The sequence below is a fragment of the Podarcis gaigeae genome (genome assembly GCF_964106915.1).
Source record: "Podarcis gaigeae genome assembly, chromosome: 12".
NCBI lineage: Eukaryota > Metazoa > Chordata > Lepidosauria > Squamata > Lacertidae > Podarcis > Podarcis gaigeae.
This window is the reverse complement of record NC_139688.1, coordinates 9,973,382-9,997,502: the sequence shown is the minus strand read 5'-3', so window position 1 is coordinate 9,997,502 and position 24,121 is coordinate 9,973,382. Positions and strand designations below refer to the sequence as shown.

At 47.2% G+C, this 24,121-nt stretch overlaps 2 protein-coding genes across 2 annotated transcripts in view; both read right to left on the bottom strand.

The window, feature by feature from the left end:
• Nucleotides 1-24,121, bottom strand: part of LOC310827694 (uncharacterized protein) — a 940,809-nt gene that overhangs the window by 719,655 nt on the left and 197,033 nt on the right. The window lies entirely within an intron of this gene.
• CSRNP1 (cysteine and serine rich nuclear protein 1) overlaps nucleotides 1-24,121 on the bottom strand; it is a 37,379-nt gene that overhangs the window by 6,771 nt on the left and 6,487 nt on the right. Inside the window, exons 2-3 of the mRNA XM_083704148.1 lie at nucleotides 10,612-10,822; nucleotides 2,557-2,816 (exon numbers count right to left, since the gene is read on the bottom strand). Coding sequence (XP_083560274.1) covers nucleotides 2,557-2,816; nucleotides 10,612-10,798 — 447 coding nt within the window. The 5' untranslated portion in view covers nucleotides 10,799-10,822. The remainder of the gene's footprint in view (nucleotides 1-2,556; nucleotides 2,817-10,611; nucleotides 10,823-24,121) is intronic.

Below are 24,121 nucleotides of genomic sequence, written 5' to 3'. Positions count from 1 at the left end.
TCGCCCTGTTGTCTAATTTCCCCTCTTAATTTGGCTATTTCTGCATATTCCAAGAACGACCAGAAACTGTTTTTATATGCAACAACAGCGGCGAGGTGACTATTAGCCCAGCTCTGGAAACAGCAGCAAACACCAACAGTAGAAGAATGGCGACAGAAGGTAATGGAATCAGAAATCCCTGCTTAATAGGCGAGGCAACAATGATCAGCAACCACTGAATAGATCAGGTTGTCTGTCTAGACCAGCATTGTCTATGCCAGCCTTTCTCAACCAGGCGCCCCTCAGAGGGATTTGGACTACAACTCCCATCAGCCCTGGCCAGCGCAGATGCCTGGCAGATGCCCAGTTGAAGAAGGCTGGCCTGCTCTTTCCAGCAGAGAAGGAACTTCACATCTCCAACCACCTGTCCAGGACAGGCTGGAGGCAGAGGAATGGGGGGGGGGGCACCAGCTGGGGAAGCCCCAAGGGAAGAAGGCTCAGGACTGGTGGTGGGACGACAGGGAGAAGATTGGAAGGTGGTGTTATCACAAGCTGAAGAGGTAACAGGGTTGAGTGAGTCTGGGGGCAAAGAGAAGTCCAGAATCAGAGGCTGGAAGGTGGAGGGCCAGGAAACAGAGATCAGACCGACTACTGAAGACTCCAGGGTGCAACAAAATTTGAGCTCCATTTTTAAATATAGAGGCCTGCTGGGAAGAAAAATGGACATTATTGGGATAGAGCTTCTCCGAGAGTCGGTGTTGAAAACAAAGGACTGTCAAAAAGACCGGCAGAGAGAAACTGAAAGAGGTTTAAAAGCCTCAGGTGTTTGGGATCCAGGCTGAGAAATGGACGCATTTAGGGATACTGGTTTGGGGATCAAAACCGGGAAAGGGAGGGTGAGATTTGGGAATCCGAAGGGTGATATAATCTGTTTAGATTTTGTTTATATGTTTATTTCTTTTTTGTAATTTTTATGGAATGTGGAAAATCGTGGAAGGAAAATTTGGGCCGACTTTAGGAAAAAGGTTTAAGATTAAGTTAGAATTGGGTTTTTGTTAAATTAAATAGATATAATGCTTTAAAAACAAATGGAGGAATGAAAGAAAGAAGAAAAGGGAAATAAATAGTATGACTTAACAAAACTATTAAGTTAAGGTTGAGAAATAAGATAAGAACTTGTTGAGTGGATAGTAATGAAATTATAATACAGAAGGGGGAGGTGTGAGGAGGTCGAGGAAATAAGGTTTAAGAGAAAAAAAGGATTGAAATTATACTTGTATTTTGTTTGTGTATGTCTGTGCATTTTTGTGTTTTAATAGAAACTTCAATAAATATCATTAAAAAAAAAAAAGACTCCAGGGCGTCTCCCCCTCCTGCTGCAGCCAGCTCCCCTCCCCTCCCCAGAACCAGAAGGGGTATGAAGAGGGCAGAGCAAAGAGAGGCAAGATGACGGAGTCTTTCCCAGAGATGGAAAGAATAGTAATAATAATAATAATAATAATAATAATAATAATAATAATAATTTATTATTTATACCCCGCCCATCTGGCTGGGGTTCCTCAGCAACTCTGGGCGGCTTCCAACAGAACACTAAAATACAATAACCTATTAAACATTAAAAAGCTTTCCTAAACAGGGCTGCCTTCAGATGCCTTCTAAACGTTTGGTAGTTATTTTTCTCTTTGACATCTGGTGGGAGGGCGTTCCACAGGGCAGGTGCCACTACCGAGAAGGCCCTCTGCCTGGTTCCCTATAACTTGGCTTCTCATAGCGAGGGAACCGCCAGAAGATAAATTCCCGACCAGAGAAGAATGGCAGGTCAAACTGACGGCTTATGCCGAAACGGCTAAAATGACCGGAAGAATCAGAAATCAGGAAGACCAATTTTTTAATAAGGAACGGGGGGGGGGGGGAATTATAACTTATCTTAAAGACCATTCTAAACAGTTAAAATCGTTAGTAGGACTGGAATATCACTTGTAGTTTAATGGTGAATTTTGGATACAACGGAAAGAGAAAAGATTTGGATTGTTGTAAAAGATGCAGGAGGAAATGATGAACAGTAGGGGAGTAGGGAAGTCCAAGAGATTCCTTGGAATCTTGGTTTTTATGTTGTATGTTGGATATGTGACTGTAAAATTTTAATCTGAAAAACCAAATAAGTAAATTTCTAAAAATAATAATAATGAGGTTCCTGGGGATAGAGAGTTTATTGTTAGCTGCCCTGAGCCCAGCCTAGGCTGGGGAGGGCGGGATATAAATAAAATTTATTATTATTATTATTATTATTATTATTATTATTATTATTATTATTATTATTTTAGAGAGCTGTGGGAAAGCAGGAAACTTCAGTCCTTGAAACCGCCTCGTTGGCGCAAGACTTGCCGGGATCACTGGGCCTGCGCTGTTTTGGTTTCTTTGAATAAAAAGTTAACTTGATGGACACTGATTTTTTTTTTTAATCGCTGACCTGACTCTGGCTCAAGACATGTGCTGTCTTTTACAGCTAGAGGCGCCTCTGTGTGTTAAAAACCCAGAGCAGCCTTCTGCACGCCCACCCGGTGTCCCCCCACTTACTTTCCACTTCAGGGCTTCCAGCTTCTCCTCTTTCAAGCGCTCCTTGAGCTTCTCCCGCCGGACGGCCTCTTGCTCTTTCGAAAACTCGGCCAGCGTGAACTCCCGGGAGAAGCCGTGCTTGCTGACCATGCCCAAAGTGCAGCCCCCGCGGCTGGGCACGCTGGTGAAGCCCTGGCAGCGCGGGAAGTAGAAGACGGTGACCCGGTCAAACTCCACGTTGTTGCGCTTCAACCGTTTGCTTTTCTTCAGGATGGAGGTGGCTGGGAGAGAGAGAGAGAGAAAGAGAGAAGCGAGGTGAGCGCTTGCTGCAATGGGTCATTTAAAGTGCATAATCAATGGCCGAGAATAGGGTATCAAGAGAGAATGAATCTTTACTGTTTCCATCTCCTATCTGTACCATTGAGGGCTAGAAACCTGCCTTTTCAAAAACCAAGAGGGGAAAACAGTTTACAACACCTGAAGTGCCTTTTAACAAAAGGTCACCATGACCGCAATACCTCAAGGACTGCCTCTTTCCATATGAACCTACCTGGACCCTGAAATTATCTTTTTTTAAAAAAAAAATATATAATAATTATTCTTTATTCATTAAAAAAATGGCATGTCTTACAAACATTACGTACTATCTCTTAACAGGTAGAAAAAAGAAAATTATATAAAATAGAAAATTTATAAAGGAAGGGGGGGGAAATAAAGTAACAAAGATAAGAAACAAAGAAATAATAATAAAAAATACCAAGTTATTTACATAGTAAAAGTACTCATTGACACAATCATCTTCTGAGGCCCTTCTTTGTGTGCCTCCTCCTTGAGAGGTCCAGAGGGTGGCAACTTGAGAACGGGGCCTTCTCTGCAGTGGCTCCCTGTCTGTGGAATGCTCTCCCCGGGGAAGTTCGCTTGGTGCCTTCATTATACACCTTTAGGTACCAGGCAAAAAAAAAAAAAAAATTCCTTCCAGTAGCACCTTAAAGACCAACTAAGTTAGTTCTTGGTATGAGCTTTCGTGTGCATGCACACTTCTTCAGATACCTGAAGAAGTATCTGAAGAAGTGTGCATGCACACGAAAGCTCATACCAAGAACTAACTTAGTTGGTCTTTAAGGTGCTACTGGAAGGAATTTTTTTTGTTTTGACTATGGCAGACCAACACGGCTACCTATCTGTAACAGGCAAAAAACGTTCCTTTTTAACCAGGCCTTTTGTTGATTTCATTGATGTTCCATGCTCTCTTAAAATGTGTTTTTTTTTGGGGGGGGGGGTATCAGGTTGTTTTGAATTTATTCTGTGAACCGGCCAGACACCTCCGAGCATAGAGCGGTATATAAATTCAATAAAATAATAATAATAATAATAATAATAATAATAATAATAATAATAATAATAATACAAGACTCCAAAAACAGACAGGCTGGGGGTGGGAGAAGGAACCATTTCCCCACAAGCAGAAATCTAGCTGCTCAGGAATATCATATTATCACTGCAATTAGACACAGTGGTGCAAGTGTTGGGGGTTGAAGGTAAAGAGTTTCTGATGGCGATAACAGAAGGGGAGGGGACTGTTTTCCTTACAATAAGGATTCAAACCTAGGTTTGGCTGGGGCTAGTCCAAAACTCTAACCACTATACCATACTGCCTCTTATTAAAAATGGAAGTGCTGGGTTTTTCATCTTCCTTTTTTATTTACTAAATTTCTCAAAGCGGCTTTTAAAAAAAGAGTTAACCAACTGCCTTGAAAGACCCATGCATAAAATTAAAAGAAAAGACAGCTCATCTAGAGCAGGCATCCGTTATGTTGTTATGTCATCCTCTTGACACCCTTATTCAGCCTTTTGAGGGTCCGAAGCCTTTCATATGCATGCTCTCCATCTTCCCTACAACAACCTTGCAAGGTAGATCAGCGTTAACATCACCAGGTCTGCAAGTCAGACAAACTCATTGTCTCTGCAATGAGTCTGGACTGCAATTCTCTACCCACCTCTAGGGGCAGCAGCCCCCACTGCAACTAGGCAAGGAAGGGCAGAGCTATCAATCACCGGTTCAGATTCTCGTTTTTCCCATCTTAAGCTGAGTTCTCCATACTTCCACTTCAGTTTTTCTCAGAACAAACAAGTTCTCATGAAAACTCACCCGTATTTTATCCTCCTAACTTGCACACACATTTTTGCAAAAGCCATTTCCCAATGCACACTGCCTTTTCGTTTTGTTATCCTCTGCGATATATGTAAATTTATGAACATGCACATTTAGCTCGGCCGGAGAACTGCGCTGCCAAATTCAGGAGGAGGGAAATTTCGGAGGGCGGCAGAGTCTGGGTTCGCTTCAGTTTGGACTCAGTCTGACCCTTGTGCTTCCCTTCCCTTATGGTTTTGACTTTTAAAATGAGGCCGCATTTTAAATTGCATTTTAACCTGTACAGTGGTACCTCGGGTTACATACGCTTCAGGTTACAGACTCCGCTAACCCAGAAATAGTACCTCGGGTTAAGAACTTTGCTTCAGGATGAGAACAGAAATTGTGCTCCGGCAGTGCAGTGGCAGCTGGAGGCCCCATTAGCTAAAGTGATGCTTCAGGTTAAGAACAGTTTCAGGTTAAGTAAGGACCTCCGGAACGAATTAAGTTCTTAACCTGAGGTACCACTGTATTTTAATTTCTTTTCTTTTCTTTTATTATGTTTTCACTGAAATTTTATTGGTGTTAGCCGCCCTGAGCCCGGCTTTGGCCGGGGAGGGCGGGGTATAAATAAAATATTATTATTATTATTATTATTATTATTATTATTATTATTATTATTATTTCGGAAGGTGCAATCCGTCAGGTTCAGCTTTTAAATGCAAGCTGGACCCATTTTTGCCTCCGGCCCAGGCACATGTCAAAATATTACAGTGTCTCCCTCTCCTCCCCAGTCTGTTCTATACACTGCTGCACATTTACGCTGGCTCTTGTTTCGGCCGGGAGACTTGCGCCGTCACCCCCCCCCCCCAGATGCCATCCTGCCAGCCAGCAGATTCCACAAGACGCAGCCGCGTTCCTGGGCTCGTGACAGTTTTCTCAAGGAAACGTGTTTCCCCCGACAGCAACCAGGGACATGAAATATTCACTGCACGTTACTCCAGCCGTCTAAGCACACCATCTGCGCACTGTCAAGCCAAGGGAGTCGGGGGGGGGGGCTTTTTTTGCAGACCAGATTTCTCCCCCCTGCCCTCCCGCCCACTTTACTTTAAAAGGAAACACAGACACCCAAACAGTTTTGTTGGTGAAGCTTCTTGCGAGGGGCGGAGAGAGAGAGAGAACACAAGATCATCAAAACATCTGCTTTGAGGACATTTCCTCTGCTGCCCGCTGGGAGGAACTGTAAATCTACAAGCCTAATCTCCAGGGGCTAATTTAAAAGCAGCTGCAAAGCCATTCCTTTTCATAGGCAGGTGATCCCAATGTAAACATGGCTAGCTCAAGTGCCTGGTTTATCTTAAAGCACCTGCACGATGCGTTTTATGTGTATATATATATATATATATATATATATGCTTTCGTAGATTTTCACGGGTACAGGAATGCAGGTTTTGGTGTCCTCGGGTGTCTTCCCGTGTAAAAGTTGGGGTGTCTAGGCGACGTTTCGACGAGGTCTCACTCGTCATCTTCAGGCCTCGTCATCTTCAGTGAGACCTCGTCATCTTCAGTGAGACTCGTCATCTTCAGTGAGACCTCGTCGAAACGTCGCCTAGACACCCCAACTTTTACACGGGAAGACACCCGAGGACACCAAAACCTGCATATATATATATATATATATATATATATATATATATATTTTGGGGGGAGGTTCTTTTTAACGTTTAACCTTACCGGTGCAATCAGGTACTTCTGCCTAATGCAAATTCAAATGAAAAAGAGGTTTAAAAGAAAAAGAAGCAAAACAAAAACCCCACCAAGCATAGCTGTCAACTTTTCCCTTTTCTTGCAAGGAATCCTATTCGGAATAAGGGAATTTCCCTTAAAAAAGGGGGAGGAAGTTGACAGCTATGCCACCAAGACATGCAAACATGCAAGTGTGTCAGCAGCAAGGAAAAAACCGCAGGAAATGCAAAATTGAAGCCTGCAGAATCTCACAGAGGGTGGCAAGCAGTTGCAAAGCTCAACCGAGTCAGAGGTTCTTGCGGAAATAAAGAAAGCGCTGCCACCAGCTGTGTCCTCGGTTCAAATCTTACCTCCCCCTTAAACTTGCACTCGGCAAGCCACTGAGCCACACACACAAACACACCCCTCTTCTGGGTAAGAGCACCACAGAGCAAGTGCTCGAAAGCCAGTGTGGTGTAGTGGTTAGTGTGTCGGCCCAGGAGCTGGGAGACCAGGGTTCGAATCCCCACTCAGCCGCAAAGTGCACTGGGTGACCTTGGGCCGGTTGTTGTCTCTCAGCCTAACCTACCTCACAGGGTTTTTGTGAGGATTAAATATGAAGAAGGGAAGCAGTAGTACCTCGGGTTACATACGCTTCAGGTTACAGACTCCACTAACCCAGAAATAGTACCTCGGTATAAGAACTTTCCTTCAGGATGAGAACATAAATCGTGCTTCGGCGGCACGGCGGCAGCAGGAGGCCCCATTAGCTAAAGTGATGCTTCAGGTTAAGAACAGTTTCAGGTTACGAATTAAGTACTTTACCCGAGGGACCACTGTATTCTGCCTTGAGCTTCCTGGAGGAAAGGCGGGATATATATTTAATAAAGCTAAAAACTAACAATGTGGGATCACCCTTTCGGCGAACTGCTAGCAAATGCCTCAGTTCTCTCTCTCGCTGTTTTAAATGATTATTTTTGTTTAAAAAAACCCTGTAAAACATTAATGCAAAGTTTGGGAACCGCAAGTTTTACATCGTTTTTGCCATGTCCCATCCTGCCCGCCCCCAAATGCCGCGGCAGGATATGACCCGCACCCCACATTATCCTAGACTCAAAAACCGCATGGGAAGAGGCTGCCGACTCCATCACCCGTCATCTGTAAGACCTCATGCTGGCCATTTTGGGATCTCCGGGGCTGCGAATTCCAGGACAATCGCAAAGGAAGCCCTGCGTCGCCACCAGCTGTGGCCTGGCACCTGCTGTGGCTCCACAAATAGCATGCAAATCCACCCGGCGATGCCAAATTATGCAGATGGGCTGCAGATTCAACAACTTCACACTCCTGTCCTGGTTTTGAGCTACTCCTTTCCAACACTGGCAACTTGAAGGAATACCCTGCACTGATTTCTCAGTGCCCAAGGTGGACTCGCAGTCATCTCCAATCGCAGAGAAAAAGGCTCGCTCGTTTTTTGTGGGGTTTTTTTTTTTGCTATAAATAAAACACACGCAAAAATGGCTCTCTGTCCGCTATGAATAATGTCGCGATGCTTAGCTTGGAGCAGTTTAGCTTAAGATGGCAATTTACTGAATTCAATTAAATGGAGATACGCAGGGGTCAAACCAATCTAAGTGCATCTGTGAGACACGTCTGTGCTGGCTTAGCCAGATCGATCTGGAATCCATTTACTTAAAAACTGGCACAACTCTTCCTTATATTAAATAATGAGGCTCCCAGGCCTCTCGGGGGAGAGGAATGGAGCTCAACAGCTGCTCAGGAATCTGCAGGCAGAGGATTAAAAATGTAGTATCTATAGTGACCAGTTTTCAGCTTGCCTCCTCCCTCCACCAAGCGTGCTTTGCTAGGGAGAGAAAGCATGCTGGTCATCATTTAAGGTACTGTAACCTTGATCCTACTTGCAAAAAAAGTCAAGGTGTCCGCAATCTTCCAGAAGCTGAGATGATGTGCAATGCTTGCACAATTTGAACTACAGCTAGTTTTGCAACCCCCAAATGTATTTTTTAAAAAATGCAACTTAAAACCCAGATGGTTTTTTTTAATGTATGTATGTATGCATGTAGGGACGAGGGTGGCGCTCTGGTCTAAGTCACAGAGCCTAGGACTTGCAGATCACAAGGTCAGCGGTTCAAATCCCCGCGACGGGGTGAGCTCCCGTTGCTCGGTCCCTGCTCCTGCAAACCTAGCAGTTCGAAAGCACGTCAAGTACAAGTAGATAAATAGGTACCGCTCCAGCGGGAAGGCAAACGGCATTTCCGTGCGCTGCTCTGGTTCGCCAGAAGCCGCTTAGTCATGCTGGCCGCATGACCTGGAAGCTGTACGCTGGCTCCCTCGGGCAATAAAGCGAGATGAGCGCCACAAACCCAGAGTTGTCTGCGACAGGACCTAATGGTTAGGGGCCCCTTTTTATGTATGCATGCATTTAAACACTGCAAGCAAGATACTTTCACAAGTCCTGTGAAAAGTTACAAAAAAAACAACAACCCAAAATGTTCAAGAAAATGGCTTTGGGACTCAGTTCAGATGGGGATGATTTTTCTTTTGCTCTAAGCACTTCTTGTCCAACAATGGTGAGCAAGAATGAAGGTCGGAAGGGAGCTCTCCATTGCAGATGCCGGTGATAGCTGTTACAGACAGTGACCAACACAGGCACACTGAAGCTTCTGCACATCTAGTGGCCCATTAAGAGTCAAAACATATAAGCCAGCCCTTGGAGTGATGCACCAGAGATCTCACTTTGATTTCTGCCAGCTTATCCAAAGGTTTCCCCCCTCTGCCAGCCAGTTGGCACGTCTCTCTCAGTTCTGCTCGGTAATGTCAAAATATATAAACACATATTACCGAGAGAGAGAGAAATAAAGTTAAATATTTGTGAATATCAGACTTCAGCATTTGCAGTCATCCCTCGAATGGTTTGCAATGCTTCCCCCCTTTCTCCACCCTCCAAACAAGCCAGGAGGAGAACACAGAAAGTTCATTGTTGCCGCACAAAAGCCAGAACACAAAAAGAAAGCCTCTTTGTTGTTACAAGACTTCCAAAGCATTTGGAGACGGCAGCCGGTTTGCAAGCGTCGCCTAAGTGGACCTCAGAAGCAAAACAGTCCCAGCAGTCTGGTACAAGATTTACCGATTAAAACGATTGCCTTTCACTAGAAGGGCAGCGGAGAGCACCTCTGCAGGATGTTAGGTGCAGTCCGTGGAGAGGTTTAGTGAAAAATGCAAAACTGGAAGCCATTATTAATGGCAGGAGGGGAAGGATGCTGCAAGCCTCCGCTGAGGACAGCCAGAAAATGTTAATTTAGCACACTGGATATTTTGCTGAATAAACTGGAATGCCCGTAACTGAATTCCACTTGTATTCAATGAGCTAGTTAATTCTTTATTTTTATTTTTTTAAAGTGTGCGCCCAGAGCTAATTTGTCAACATTTAATTGCTCGTTTTAACATTTAAAAAAATCACTTAATTTGAATTAACATGCTTTGAGAAGCATGAGAAGCATTTCTCAAAATGCAGGATTCTCAACCCCTGCAAACGCAATTTTCCTTCCCTTTGGGTAGGGAACTGCCTTGCAATGCATTCCTATGAAGAGTGGCAGACAAATACTTTCAAAGCTCTTCCAGGACTTCTGAAGCTGACTTTCGGCCCTCTCCCCTCCTCCTTCATACCTGCCTGACACCATCACTTCAACCATTTCCGTTTCACGTGTGTAAACAGGCAACTCGTAAGGTAATTCCCAAGTCTATCACAAAGAAGGTTTATGCAAACATATTGCGAGCTTCCAAAGCGGCAGGAATAGGCAGACTCCAGAAGAGAAGCAAAAAACTTTGGGCCAATGCAAAGTTCACATTAGAGAGAGGCAGTGTGGAGTAGTGGGTAGAGTGCTCAGTAAGAAACACAGAGACACCATGTTCAAACCCCACTTTAACCACAAAGCTCAGTGGATGGCTTTGGGCAGCTCAGACATTCGCACACTCCATCTTAACCTCAAGAGTCGTGTGTTCGAGTCCCACGTTGGGCGAAAGATTCCTACACTGCAAGGGGGTTGAACTAGATGACCCTTGTGGTCCCCTTCCAGCTCTACGACTCATTCGCACAGCCTCGCAGCATCGTTGTGCGTTCAAAAACGGGGCAGCAGAACTGCGTTTGGCTGCCGCGACCTCCTTGGAGGAGAAGGTGTAACGTAAGAAGTGAATATACTTACGGGTGAAATCGGAGCTCAAGGCCAAGCTGGGTTTGATGCCTCCTCCTCCTCCTCGTGAGTTTTCCTCGTCCGAGTCCCAGCCTGAAGACGCCGACGAGGAGGAAGAGAAAGGCGAGCAGGAAGATGAGGAGAAGTAGGGGGCGTCGTCTTCCAGTTCATTGTATTTTCTTTTTAACACCCCCGTCATGGTTAGCGAGAGGTTTTCATATAACTGAAGAGAAAGCAGAGGAAGAAAGGGAAAATGAGTGAGCAATCTTTTGGGTCACACTGGGGATGAGTGAATAAAACCCGGCGAGAAAATCAGAGACAGACAGAAATCTGCCTTGCTGTTTGCTGTGAGCCATGCAGCCTTTGAAATGGCGCTACAGCTAATCAGAACAACTTCCTTCAACTACAGTGGATGCTCGGGTTGAGAACGTGATCCGTACGGGACGCACGTTCGCAACCCGCCTCTGCACACATGCGGGTTGTGTTTTGATGCTTCTGCACATGTGTGACTGCCGAAACCTGGAAGTAACTTCCGGGTTTCAGCGGTCCGCAACCCGAAGAAAACACAACCGGAAGGTCTGTAACCCGAGGTATGACTGCACTGCTTGCCAGACGTGGCTGGACTCCCAACTTTCATTATCACCATCCCATGAAGTGATGGCCACCAATCTGCGTGGCTTTGAAAGAGGTTTAGACAAACCTATGGAGAATTCGGCTCTGCGTGGCTACTAGCCATGATGGCTAGGTGGTCACTCCACTGTCGAGAGGCAGCATACTTCTGAATACAGTGGTGACTCGGGTTAAGTACTTAATTCGTTCCAGAGGTCCATTCTTAACCTGAAACTGTTCTTAACCTGAGGTACCACTTTAGCTAATGGGGCCTCCTGCTGCCGCCGCGCAATTTCTGCTCTCATCCTGAGGTAAAATTCTTAAGCCAAGGTACTATTTCTGGGTTAGCGGAGTCTGTAACCTGAAGCGTCTAACCCGAGGTACCGCTGTACAGTATACCAGTGGTTAGAATCTCTCGATTCCTGCAAACCCTGTTAACTCTATTAGTTCAGCTCTCCCCTCCAGGCCTCCTGCCGGGGGCTGGGAATCGCAAGAGCAGGCGCCGGCAAAAATCACGACGCGGGGAAAACCATGAAGCTAGCCAGCGCTTCTACCAAGCTCCATCTTTCCTCCAGTCATTGTGATATGTCGGTATATCGTGATGTTTATCTGGTGATACATCGCAACGTTGAAAACTAGGTATCACCCAGCCCTAGTGAACAGAAGCCGTTTCTACCCTTGGGGTGTCCAACAATGTCCACAACATGCTTTGGGGACAGGCTGCCTAATGCAGATTTCTGGCCCCTTTCCCTGTGGAAGTAGTGCTGCAATTCCTGCATTGCAGGGGGTTAGACTGGATGACCTTTGGGGTCCCTTCTCACTGCGATTCTACGAAAACATAGCCATTCTGCGTGGAAAGCGCCAGTGGGAGCCAGGATCCAGAGGGTTGGTCCGCTAGGTTTGTGTGTGGCCCAAAGGACACGCCTCCCAAGTTCATTTTGAGGCCTGGGCTACGGTTTCAAAATGGCCACGCGACTAGGGTATGGGGGGGGGCAGATGTTCAATAAAGAAGAAAGCACACACCCCCGTAGCGCATGAAACTACCCAAACTGGCTCCCGTCTAATTGCTGCCGACAAGCTGAGTGTTCCTGTAGATGAGCCTTGCAAAAGTCGGGAGAAGAGGGGGGGCGAACAAAGCCAGAACATGAATCCGAGCACAACATGTTCCTCCGTAAGGGAGCCCGACGCCTCGCCTGTGCCTTTAATGCAAGCCCCTCGCTGCATTAGCTCATGCTAATTAAACAAAGCCAATCTGCAGGGAAGGCAGCCAGGAGCAGGTCCCTGGTGGGAAAACGCTGGAAAAACACAAAACACCCAAGCGCGGCAACAGACCACGGCAGAAAATGCGGGAGGTGGGAATGTTTGCCACAGATCCACTCTGGATTATAAACCCTATTTGCTTCCCACCAGAAGAGTTTTCCCCAACCGGGCGCCCTTCATATGCGCTGGACTACAACTCCCAAACAATGGGCGCCGTAGCACAGAGCATCTGAAGGGCACCCGGTTGGGGAAAAGCAGCGTTGGAACAACAGGGCGAATGCCCCCAAAACTCAACCGCCGGTGGTGTTTGGATTGCTGCATTTTCTTCGTTCTTTCCCAACTGTCCAAACAAACAAAAACCCACAAGCCCTTTGGAGATTTCTGGCCTGTAGCTCCTTTGGAACAAGTTCCGCCAACCGAGGAGACAGAGTGTTCCTGTGCAAATCGTACCAGCTCAACAGAAACAGGGGAAGGGAAAAACGGGGGGGGGGGGGGGCGCGACTCGCACATGGAATCAATGCTTATTTGTCACCCAAAGCAAAAGCCCAGCCCCAATCTCTGGCTCAAAACATCCCCTCCCCAGCTCCCCGTGCAATTTGCAAGCATGTAATCTCCCTCCTCCAAGCCACCTCCGCAAAGGTGTCTGCTGCAGGCGCAGCCCACAGGTGACATCCGGCCCCCAGAGCCCTCTGACTCGGCCCCTTGCGGCACACACTTTTCTCTAATCTTTCACAGTTCACAAGTTCACAAGGGAAATGAGCAAAGTTTGCAACTGCATTTCCTAGACATGACATTGGTACTGCTATCCGTTTACAGTCAAGAAAGGAAAAGAAATCTGTTTCTCATCAATCTCTCCCAGGGAAAGCAAGCTGTGGGGGCCACAGTTTGGCAACCCAACTGCAAGGTTGGCGATCCATCTGGAGGGCACCACGTTGACTTAGCCCTATTTTACGTCCAAAGTGGGCACCTTCTGAAGCCAGGCCTATTCACCCCACACTTATGAAAGCCTTACTTCTGGGCAGTGGGACGTGTATCGCTAAGTGACACCCAATTGTCCTGGCCAGTGTTAGAAAGTCAGATATATAAAACTAAATGGTTCCTTAAACCAGGGTCACCTAAACAGTCACCAAAATGGAATGCTTAGTTTTTTTGGTTCTTGAAATTCTGATTGTGCAAATAACATATAACAGATAGAATTCTACAGGGTGTATTGCTGATGTGTGAAAACGGTCAAGATCCAAGGACCCCCAGGCATGCACCTCCAGATGGAGGAGACATTAAGCCCCATCCTGGCGCCAGGGCATCTTCACTTGGTTGCAAATGATTGATAAAGGTAAAGGGACCCTTGACCATTAGGTTCAGTCGTGGCCGACTCTGGGGTTGTGGCGCTCATCTCGCTTTATTGGCCAAGGGAGCCGGTGTACAGCTTCCAGGTCATGTGGCCAGCATGACTAAGCCGCTTCTGGCGAACCAGAGCAGCGCACGGAAACGCCGTTTACCTTCACGCCGGAGTGGTACCTATTTATCTACTTGCACTTTGACGTGCTTTCGAACTGCTAGATTGGCAGGAGCAGGGACTGAGCAACGGGAGCTCACCCCGTCACGGGGATTCAAACCGCCGACCTTCTGATAGGCAAGTCCTAGGCTCTGTGTTTTAACCCACAGCGCCACCAAATGCAAAATGTGCTTGGTGAATTTTGGCCACAAAGATTTGAACCCTAAACAGGCAGGATATTAAATAGAAACCCTCATTTTATTTCCCCCACTTTATTTCCCAGAGTTTCTTCAACCTTGGCTTTCCTTTGATATTGCTGGACTACAACTCCCATCATCCATAGCCTGATGGTCATGGATGATGGGAGTTGAAGTCCACTAAACTAGCTGAAAGGCAAAACAAGAGGCTAGTGTTCACCGGGAAGGTCTCCATGCCGCAGTTTGCCCCCACCCACTTTGAGGGCAAACTCCACCCACGAATGACGCTTCACACGTTTTGAGTATTTGGCGCACTGAGCAGCATTACGGCCGAGACCTAGTCTGCATTTGCTTGGTGGCCATTATCAGCCGGACCGCACGCAACCTCACAGCTCCAACTGAGCACCTTACAAAACACCGAACGCCTCTGGCTAGCCTTGAGCGGAAGCGCTTCCTTCGATGGCTGCAGGAATGTTACCCGACAAGCCTCGGCCGCCTGCCGGTGTGTGCAGAGGAACCCGGGCACATTTTGGATGAGGATTTCTGGGTGAGCAAGCCCTCGAGCCTTAACAAGACTTCCCCCAGCGTCCCTCTTCTTCCCGCGCGCCCTTCAAAACACCCAAACTCCGCTGAAGTTGCTGCTTGTTTACCCTGAGCCCAGACGGAGAGCAAAACGAGGCATCGCAGCTAGGCTATATTACTCACCCGGTGAATCAAAAGCAGTGCTGCTGAACACACTGGTTCGTCCGCACCAGGCACCGAAATAAAACCACGAGTAGATAACAACAAATTGCAAAAGCAGGAGATTGAGAAGGTGCTAACATTTTATTTAAATTTATCGGGGTGTGTGGAAATGAAGATCTGGCAGAGCAAGGAGACGGGTTCCAACCCTTGCTTTTCTACTTGCAAGGAATTGTGTGTGTGTGTTGTGTAGGGGAAAGATGCCTCCCAAACCCACCTGCAGTCGAGCCCTGCAGAAACATCACACACACACACACACACCACCAATGCGATACAGAGAATCAGAGGACCTTACGAGTTGGAAGGGACCCCGAGGGTCATCTAGTCCAACCCGCTGCAATGCAGGAAAACTCCATGACAGATGGCCACCCAGCCTCTGCTTAAATACCTCCAAGGAAGGAGAGTCCACAGCCTCCTGAGGGAAAACTGTTCTACTCAAGCCTTCAAAAGCCCTCAACCAAAGGGCACTGGCCTTGGGTACCCATAGCATTTAAAAGGTTAAATATATTAGCTATCCCTGTTTCACCAAAGGCCTGAATTGGGCTACCAGAAAGAGTTACTTGGGCAGATTAATTGTGCGAATCCTAGATGGGGAAGCAGGCTGTCAATTGCTTTGCCTGGGTTTCTGCATATAAAGGCAGGCTTCAAGAATACGATAGTTTTGTCCTGTTTAGGGAAGCTTTTAATATTTGAGGCATTACTGTATTTTAATATTGTGTTGGGAGCTGCCCAGAGTGGCTGGGGAAACCCAGCCAGATCGGCGGGTGTAAATAACAAACAAACAAACAAATTATTATTATTATTATTATTATTATTATTATTATTATTATTAATTTTACCCAAGCCACGATTGACATCTATGCCCTTTAATTCAGAACTATGATGCTGAACTAAGGCTACTCAGGGATAGGCACTCTGCACATGGGCAGATAGACCATGGGCCCAGGGCCATCTGTACGTGAGCCCAGGCTAGCAATATTAATTTTTTTAAAAAGATGGAGAGAAGAGTTTTAAAATGCCCTCTTTCCAAAAGGAATGAGCAGATAAGAGGGAAAGGGGGGCCAAAAGCGATCTCCACAATTTTATTGCACCATCAATACAATATGCGCAGATCAGGCAATGCTTTATTCGTAATTAATGTGGAAAAGGCTTTTAGGGAGATTTTTCTCCCCTGCTCCCCCCCTTAAGACATCAATCCCATTGTCTCCACCCCCCCCAAGCCCCTGCTTTTATTAGTTTGAACTGGAACGGTGCCCAGGTAAAGTTTCTAGAGGGCAACTTCACACATTACGTGAAAGGAAGTGCAGTTTAGCTGCTCCCTCCCCATCCTTGGTCTCTGGCCCCCTTCCAGATCTTCCTGGGCCACACAACCCCTATTAATCTCAGCCAGCAGGGCCAATGGGCGGAGCTGAAGTCCAACAAGACTGTTCCTAGTCCAGGGCTAAAATAGGAGCGGACTCCCCTCAGCCAGGAGTTCACCAGGTAGCGCTCACAGCAATGCACATATGAATTGCTTTGGACGTTCAGGAAAAGGACTGGCATTTCAAAGCATATACCAGGTGCAGGATCCAGAGGAGGGCAAACAACAGAGCATGTATTGGCCCGAGGCACCAGCTGCGTCAGATCTGAACCAGAATAACCAGATCGGAGCAAACCAAATTCCCTTCTGTAAGCTTCGAGGGCTCCTGAATCATTTGGGCACCAAAACGTGGGAAGAAGAAGAAGAGTTTGGTTTTTATATCCTGCTTTATCACTACCCAAAGGAGTCTCAAAGTGGCTAATATTCTCCTTTCCCTTCCTCCCCCACAACAAACACTCTGTGAGGTGAGTGGGGCTGAGAGACTTCAGAGAAGTGTGACTAGCCCAAGGTCACCCAGCAGCTGCATGTGGAGGAGCGGGGAAGCGAACCCGGTTCACCAGATTGCAAGACTACCGCTCTAACCACACCACCACACTGGGAGGCAATTGATACCCAAAAAGATTTCCAACTTTCTGCTCTCGGAAAGGAGATCAGAAATGGGTTTTTATACAAGCACCACATCGTCTCATGGGTGGAAAGCACTTGCTTCCAGGGGAGGTGGCCTGTCGCCACTCTGCGTGATCCACTGCTCTGGCCTTCCAATCTACCTCGTCTCGGAGTGGGGGCAGCGATTCTGCCTCCCTCCACCTGCAACAGGTGAGAGTATGACCCTATTGGACCCGAAGAAACACCTAGAACAGCTGCTTATACCAAAACAAACTACTGGCCCTTTTTAAGGTACTCTAAAACCGAAATTATTTGGGAGTCTAACAGTGATGTGCAACGTTAATCATTATTCAGAGAAGACCCCCAAACAGATGTGTCTGTCTATCAATTCCAATGGGCCACCATGGAGCAGAGTGTGGCTTGATATCACCACACAAGCACCTTCAATCTTAATTCAGAGCAAACTCAAAGTTTCTTCAGTTATTAATAATTTGGAAAACACTGGTCTTTAAAAAACAAAAGTAGAAAAGGGTCTGGCTGGGGTGGAAAAGACTGAGCTTGGTATTGTATAGAAACAGATTTTTGCATCTCATCTCCCCTTGCAAAATTGCCAAAGCTGACATTTTGTTCTGGGCTCCAGCTCTGCTACTCATCTCTTTGACCAAAAAGAGACACTCCACAACCCATTTTTTTTCTTCCCGTTAACAAAAAAGTACATCACGGAGCGGATCAAACCCGCAGGAATTCCTCTTTGGCACAGCCAACTTGGCGTTATCCTGGGAATACTTTCTAACAAATATTCAGCCCAGATGTGCATTCCACTCAGATCTGAACATCCAGCTTTCAAAAAAGAGGGGTGGAGGTCGTGGAGCACAAAAGGAAAGATTTTTTTTTGGGGGGGGGAGAGGCACTGAACAGAAACCGCTAGCTCTCCTGGAAATCTCTGAAGCGTGCAGGAAGGAATGGGGGGGGGGGATGGGGCTAAAAGGGGAGAGACAAGCTTGCTAACCTCCTCCGAGGTGTAACAAGAAAGTTACTTTGGAGTAAGATAGCTCTAAGGAAGCTTCTAATTCATTTAAGCCACTCAGAAGGCGGAAGTACCCGGCCTAGAACACAGGATATAAAAGTTTCACAGGGGAGCCCGAGGCCACAAAAACGCAACAATGCCACCTGCCTGAACACACACCTTGCCCCTCGGTTCTCAAGAATATTTTAGCAAAGCCACCTTCTGCAGGATTAGGGAGTGGAAAGCTTCCCCAGAGGTGAATTCCAATTCTGTCAGAGAGGAGCAGAATCCTGCAGCTTTGCAGAACAAGCGCATCAGCAGCTGTTTGCCTATGGCGAGTTATGGCCTTCTGCAAGCAACCAGGCTGAGAAAAGCTATAAAGAAGCTGGTGCTCAGGTTGCTTCTTGTGGGGTGGGAATGTAAACACATTGAACACAGGATCAGGCCAAAGGTCCAGCTTGACCCTGTGAAATAGGCCAAGAGGCTTTGAGTTTCCTGACTGAGCGGGGATTTGAACCCTGACCTCCCAGGTCCTAGTCCGACACGCTAACCACTACACCACATTGCTTCCTATGGGGCAGCTATATAAATTAAATAGCTAAATATGGGGAAAGCAAAATAGAGAAGGATCTGAACTACCTTTCTTGAAGCTTGAATACGTTTAATTCTGGATTTATTTTAATGTACAGTGGTACCTCAGGTTGAGAACTTAATTCGTTCCGGAGGTCCGTTCTTAACCTGAAATTGTTCTTAACCCGAAGCACCACTTTAGCTAATGGGGCCTCCCCGCTGCCGCACGATTTCTGTTCTCATCCTGAAGCAAAGTTCTTAACCCGAGGTAATATTTCTGGGTTAGCGGAGTCTGTAACCTGAAGCGTATGTAACCTGAAGCATATGTAATCCGAGATACCACTGTATTGTACACCACTTTGAGGTCCCCCCTTTAAAATATAAAGTGCTATAGAAACAACAACAACAACAACAAATTCCATTGCAAAAAGAAACACTAGTATCTAGACTTTCCATTGTGGTGACCGCAAACCCGGTTTAAGGTGCCACCTGGCAATTAGCTCATTTATTTGAGTTTCTTACACTATTCTAAAGAGTGCTTCATCAACGGAGATCGATTTTAAGCTCACGTAACCCCAAACCTTTTTCAACACGAAAGGGCTCGGCTTTTGCAGCGCACAGAAAAATGGTGCCTCTGAGGCACGTGCAGAGTGCCTTTCCCCTCACCACAGGGCAGCCACAGCCCACCTCTCTCCCCAGAGAACACCTGAGCTCCGGGTTCCTGCTCGCCCACCTCTCAAAGTCAGCTCCTGCCAGGCCTGGCAGCCCTGATTTGGTAAAGGTCATTGTTTGCCAAAAGTGAAGCCAAGGACATTTCGCCAGGGGGCTTTGTGTTTACAAAGGAGAGCCAAAACACCACAGAGCAACCATTGCAACCAAGCTGCCAAGACTGCAGCAGCCTTCTCCAAAAGCTGGCTTCACGTCTGCAGATCTGGTGCCAAGTGTGTGGGTGCTCAGATTGGGCAGAGAGAGAGAGATGATTTACAGTGGAGTGCTACTCTGAGAAAACAAGCGATCTCAGAGTCGATGGCACCAAAACAGCCGCCCGTGTCTCTCCAGTCTTCTGGGGTGTTAACACCCACCTACATGGGAGTTATTTTCAGAGCCTGGTGCCATAAATAACAGCACTCAGTTTCCTGAAGTGGGGCGGGGGGAGAACCACTTTCAAGAACACACTCGAAGAAAACGTTCAGAGGATTAAGAGAATTCTCTCTCGAGGGCGGACTGCTTGCAATGGTAGAAGCTGATACAGTGGTACCTCTGGTTACGTACTTAATTCGTTCTGGAGGTCCGTTCTTAACCTGAAACTGTTCTTAACTTGAAGCACCACTTTAGCTAATGGGGCCTCCCGCTGCCAGAGCACAATTTCTGTTCTCATCCTGAAGCAAAGTTCTTAACCCGAGGTACTATTTTTGGATTAGCAGAGTCTGTAACCTGAAGCGTATGTAACCCGAGGTACCACGGTATATAAGCTAGGAACCAAATGGTTCCTTAAAGTTAAACGAGGGTTGCAGTTGCCAAAACGGAATTCTTAGTTGTCATCTTTGGGTAGGTAAAGGTAAAGGGACCCCGGACTGTTAAGTGGAGTCGTTAACAACTCTGGGGTTGCGGTGCTCATCTCGTTTTATCGGCCGAGGGAGCCGGTGTACAGCTTCCGGGTCATGTGGCCAGCATGACTAAGCTGCTTCTGGCGAACCAGAGCAGCGTATGGAAACGCCGTTTACCTTCCCGCCAGAGTGGTACCTATTTATCTACTTGCACTTGATGTGCTTTCAAACTGCTAGGTTGGCAGGAGCAGGGACCGAGCGACGGGAGCTCACCCCATCACGGGGATTCGAACCGCCGACCTTCTGATTGGCAAGTCCTAGGCTCTGTGGCTTAACCCACAGCGCCACCCGCGTCGGTAGTCAGGTGCAAAATGCACCTGGCTGATTTCAAACACTGGGCCCTGGCTTGTGAGGTCTGTGTACGAGAGCCAGACCACGCATGCAAAAGGTTCAAACCCTGGATGTGGACACAGGATGGGGCAGACCTCGCTCTACATACCAGTTCTAGACAGCACTGGGGGAACCTGAAGCAATAGTCAGGCCTCATATGTTCCCTTTGGGGTCAGGACAGAATTCCACCCGCCCACCCTAGTCAACTGGCTCCGGAAATATACTAGGCATGGGGATTGGCCACTGGGGAGCCCTGGGCTAAATCCTGCAGTCCATAATTCTTATTAAGCTGGAATAATTCTGGTGCTTTCCTTTAAAAATATTCCAAGCTACTTCATACAATACTTTGCATATATATGCGTGTGTGCTGGGAAAAATTGGGGGGGGGGGGATTTCCGCAGCAGCAAAGTTACTTTTTTCCTACCTTCACCCTGTGATTTCCCATGTAGATACCACATTGGGAAACCACCAGAAACGACCGCACAGAAGAGGTTAGATTCAAGAAGTCCCCTTTGCGCACAGAAAGGGACTCAGCAACCTTATTTCAAGGAACAGTAAATTGGGATTCCCCGCTCCTTCAAGCGGTTCCCTTTTTTTTTTGGTTAACTTAAGCCGACTATAAGGTTTCATAATCTCTCTCTGCTGCTAAAAATAGAGTCGGGACAGCAAAGGCTAGAAAGCACACGTACGTTTCACATCCCAGAATAAAAAAGCATGAATCAGTTGCAAGCAGAGACCGGTGAGACAACCGAGCCCCACCCGCCAGAAAATGCAGGCAGCGTTTTGTCCGGGGAGACTGACCGAGTGCTCAGGAAGCCACGATGGGAACACGCATCCTGGGAGAAAACAGCTCATGGGCGTAATTCAGCCGCATGCCCCAGTCACACAGGGCGCAATCCTAGCAGAGACTCCCTGGCACAAACCCCGCGGAGACGAATGGGAGTCACACGACCAGGCCAGGCAACTTGGAAGGGGCGAGCCGATCATCTGAGCATTGTTAGAACAAATAAAGATGGCAAGGGAGACAGAGTGCTGTTGCGGTCCAGGTGCTGGATTTCACAGAATCAGAGAATTGGAAGGGACCTCAAAGGTCATCCAGTCCAACCCCCTGCAATTTTGGAATCTCAGCCAAAGCATCCCTGACAGACGGCCACCCAATCTCTGCTTAAAACCTCTGAAGAAGGAGAGTCCACCACATTCCTAGGGAGTCCGTTCCATCATTGAACAGCTCTTACCCTTTAGGCGCAGGAGAAGCAGTGTGGTGTAGTGGTTAGAGTGCCAGGCTAGGACCTGGGAAAGCAGGGTTCGTATTCCCACTCGGCCATGAAACTCACTGGGTTGCCTTGAGCCAGTTACTCGCTCATAGCTTGGCCTACCCCACGGGATTATTGTCAGGGAGTGGGAAGAGTTGTAGGCCACTTTGAGCTCCCTGGAGAAAAAGTGGGGTAAAAATTTAACAAATAATAGTAAGTTCAAATCCTCACCAGTTACACACTCAGCTCATCTACCTTACTCTCAGAGCTCTTGAGGAAGTAACTTGGAGTAGCCCTTAGACCAGGGGTCAGCAACCTTTTTCAGCCATGGGCCGGTCCACCGTCCCTCAGACCATGTGGGGGGCCGGACTATATTTTTTTTTGGGGGGGGGGGGGTAATGGACGAATTCCTATGCCCCACAAATAACCCAGAGATGCATTTTAAATAAAAGGACACATTCTACTCATATAAAAACCACACTGATTCCCAGACAGTCCACGGGCCGGATTGAGAAGGCGATTGGGCTGCATCCGGCCCACGGACCTTACGTTGCCTACCCCTGCCTTAGAGATATACCCATCATGATCTCATTGCAGGAAGGGTGGCATATAAATATTAAGCTGTATGGCTGCACAAATTTGCTATGTTGTTTTTTAAAAGGCAGGAATTGCTTATCTAGTTTTGCAAAAAAAAAAAGTCAGAAACAGGTAGGAGCAACAAACTGGACTTCTGGTTGCCTGTGGCGAGGATGGAAAACTTCCAGGTGACCAGTAAACAAGATTTGCAACTTAGCAAAGGAACGTACGGCTTCTTTCTCTTGGAGCTCCCTGCACCTTGCTTGCAGGCTGTGCCAATGCAAAAATCAGGAGGGAGGGCCCCTGAAACGTTCTTACAACCATAGAACAAGCTTAAGATGCCATAAATGCCATTTTAAAACTTGCTCTCTGCATCGGGAACACTCAGCACATCTTTCTACAAGACCTCAAAGCTTTCTCTGCAACCAGTTGCAGGCATTAGGATAAATCTCCCCCTTTCCTAATCCGGCAAAAAACCAAACCTGAGAACACACTTCGGGGCCCTATAGACCTATGCAAGGAAGCCCAGGGTTTTGGTTTATCAGGATCAGAATTCAAGTTCCTGGGAATTCCAGCTTTCATCAAAACAGGAAATGAAGTTTCTAGCAATACCTGGTGAAATCTCAAAAAGGAAAGGGTTTTTATTCAGGAATTTCTGGCCGGCAAGGTTCACTCTCTTAACACTCCACCCCTCCTCTTGAATCACTGGAGCAGAATGCATTATGCAAAGAGTGTCGATGCTAATTTGCTTTCATTTCCATAATTCATTCAGGTCACAGGATCCAGCTTTTCTTGCTGCAGGACTTAAGAGGCATCCAGTTTAACAGCAGAACCGCCACGTGCAACAGGTACTCATGGCTCCAGCAATGGAGACACCTCTGTTTTCCCTGCAGCAACCTGGGAGCGGGGACCGGACCATAAGTTCCCAAATGAAGCCCTTCAGGCAACACAGAGCTAGATGTTTTGCGAAACCTAGTGAGTGCCTGCTTGTGTGTTCGCCTTGCACGCAAAGCCCCCAGGCTACGGTTTGATCTGCCTGCATTTTAGCAGGAACCGACTCTTTCCATTTCCTGAGCCGGTTTGCGGGCACCCCAGGGTGCTCACACCTAGAGCAGCCCCTGGTTCTAACCTGACAGGCTCCATCCACCCCTCTCCGTAGTTTCCCCAGTGCCTACTCATCTCTCCAGCTGCACTGGATTTATGAAGCAACCTGCGTGGCTGCAGCAACTCCCGGGAGCCACTACAGTCACCCAGAGGCTTCTGTTTACACAGAGAAAGGCGTGGCGGTGGTTTGCAGGCTCCTGCCCGATTCAACCCTCAACATTATTGGTAAAGGCGAACGGCCGTGTTAAAAGATGCCGGCAGCAGAAGCAAGTGACTTGGTTGTTAATTCTTTTAAATCAAATTCAAGCGGGGACGGAAGACAAAAGATACAAACTGCCCTCGGTGTCTAGGCAAATCCTCTATTTGATTACACCTGATGAATAATGCAAAGCCGGTTACCTTGTTTGTCCTCTGGTGGGTACACTCTGTTTTACCTCTGACGCGTCAGCCTCCTGCTCTTAATAATGCAGGAAGAACTGGGGGGGGGGGTCTAACCGTCTACTTGCTGCATGCCACAATGAAGTCCCTGAATCTGAATGAGATTTCCTACTTTCCTTCCAGAAAAAAAGAACTGAAAAGCAATCGGGGAGGTGGAATATAAGGTGGAAGAGAATCTGCATCGGAAGTTACATGCAAGCATGCAAGATACAGTGGTACCTCGAGTCACATACGCTTCAGGTTACATACGCTTCAGGTTACAGACTCCGCTAACCCAGAAATAGTGCTTCAGGTTAAGAACTTTGCTTCAGGATGAGAACAGAAATTGTGCTCCAGCGGCACAGTAGCAGCAGGAGGCCCCATTAGCTAA